This window comes from Neopelma chrysocephalum, unplaced genomic scaffold, assembly GCF_003984885.1.
Source record: "Neopelma chrysocephalum unplaced genomic scaffold, ASM398488v2 Primary Assembly neopelma1_93804, whole genome shotgun sequence".
NCBI classification, from domain to species: Eukaryota; Metazoa; Chordata; class Aves; order Passeriformes; family Pipridae; genus Neopelma; species Neopelma chrysocephalum.
Window position 1 is genome coordinate 1 of NW_020922517.1, and position 1,509 is coordinate 1,509.

The 1,509-nt window shown below is 52.9% G+C and overlaps 1 protein-coding gene across 1 annotated transcript in view; it reads left to right on the forward strand.

Moving 5' to 3' along the window:
- Positions 1 to 528: 528 nt before the first annotated feature.
- Positions 529 to 1,509, forward strand: part of LOC113980350 (putative STAG3-like protein 2) — a 1,931-nt gene continuing 950 nt past the window's right edge. The window contains exons 1-2 of the mRNA XM_027707574.1: positions 529 to 623; positions 1,387 to 1,466. Of these exons, the coding sequence (XP_027563375.1) occupies positions 585 to 623; positions 1,387 to 1,466 (119 nt within the window). The 5' untranslated portion in view covers positions 529 to 584. The remainder of the gene's footprint in view (positions 624 to 1,386; positions 1,467 to 1,509) is intronic.

Sequence of the window (1,509 nt, forward strand, 5' to 3'; positions counted from 1 at the left end):
GGGGTGGGATTGGGGAAAATTGGGGGAAAATGGGATGGGATTGGGGAAAATGGAGGGAAAATTGAGGGAAAATTAGGTGGGATTGGGGGAAATTTGAGGGAAAATGGGGTGGGATTTGGGAAAATAGGGGGAAAATGGAGTGGGATTGGGGAAATTGAGGGAAAAATGGGGTGGGATTGGGGAAAATGGAGGGAAAATTGAGGGAAAATGGGGTGGGATTTGGGAAAATAGGGGGAAAACGGTCTGGGAATGGGGGGAAATGGGGAATTTTGAGGTTGGGATGTGGGAAAATGCAGGGAAAATAAGGTGGGATGGAGAAAATGGGATGGGATTTGGGAAAATGGGCTGGGAATGAGGAGAAAATTGGGGATTTTGGGGGGTTTGGATGAGGGAAAACGGGGTTGGGATGTGGGAAAATGGGGAAAACAGGGAAAAATTGGGGATTTTGGGGGTTGGGATGAGGGAAAATGGGGGTTTTGGGGGTGGGGAGGGTGCCCAAAATTCCCGAATTCCCATTTTCCCAGCAAGGGGAGGTTCGGCTCCAGTGTGTGAAGGCGCTCCAGGGAATTTATGGAAACCCGGACATGGCCCCACAGCTGGAATTGTTCACTGGGAGGTTCAAGGTGAGGGGAAAACGGGGGTGGGATGAGGGAAAATGGGGAAAATGGGGTTGGGATGAGGGAAAATGGGGGGAAAAGAGGGTTGGGAAGGGGGGGAAATGGGACTGGGATGAGGGAAAATGGGAGAAAATGGGGTTGGGATGAAGGAAATAGGATTGGGATGAGGGAAAATGGGGTTGGGATGAGGGAAAATGGGATTGGGATGGGGAGAAATGGGGGAAAATGGGTCTGGGATGAGGGGAAATGGGGTTGGGATGAGGGAAACGAGGTTGGGATGAGGGAAAATGAGGTTGGGATGGAGAGAAATGGGGTTGGGATGAGGGAAAATGGGATTGGGATGGAGGAAAATGGGGGAAAATGGGGCTGGGATGCGGGAAAATGGGGTTGGGATGAGGGAAAATGGGGTTGGGACAGAGGAAAATGAGGTTGGGATGAGGGAAAATGGGGTTGGGATGAGAGAAAATGGGGTTGGGATGAGGGAAATGGGATTGGGATGGAGGAAAATGAGGTTGGGATGAGGAAAAAAGAGGTTGGGATGAGGGAAGTTGGGATTGGGATGGGGGAAAATGGGGAAAATGGAGTTGGGATGGAGGGAAAAAGGGGGAAAATGGGGCTGGGATGAGGGAAAATGAGGTTGGGATGGAGGGAAATGGGTTGGGATGAGGGAAAATGAAGTTGGGATGAGGGAAAATGAGGGAAAATGGGTCTAGGGAAGAACTGGGGGGTCCTGGGGAGTCCCCAAATTGTTCCTGTGTCCCCCCGGCAGCCCCGGCTCGTGGCCATGGCCCAGGACAAGGAGCCCGAGGTGGCCCTGGAGGCCGTCAAGCTCCAAATCCTCCTGGTCCAGTCAGTCTGGGGGGGTCCTGGGGGGCTTTTGGGGGGCCCTGGG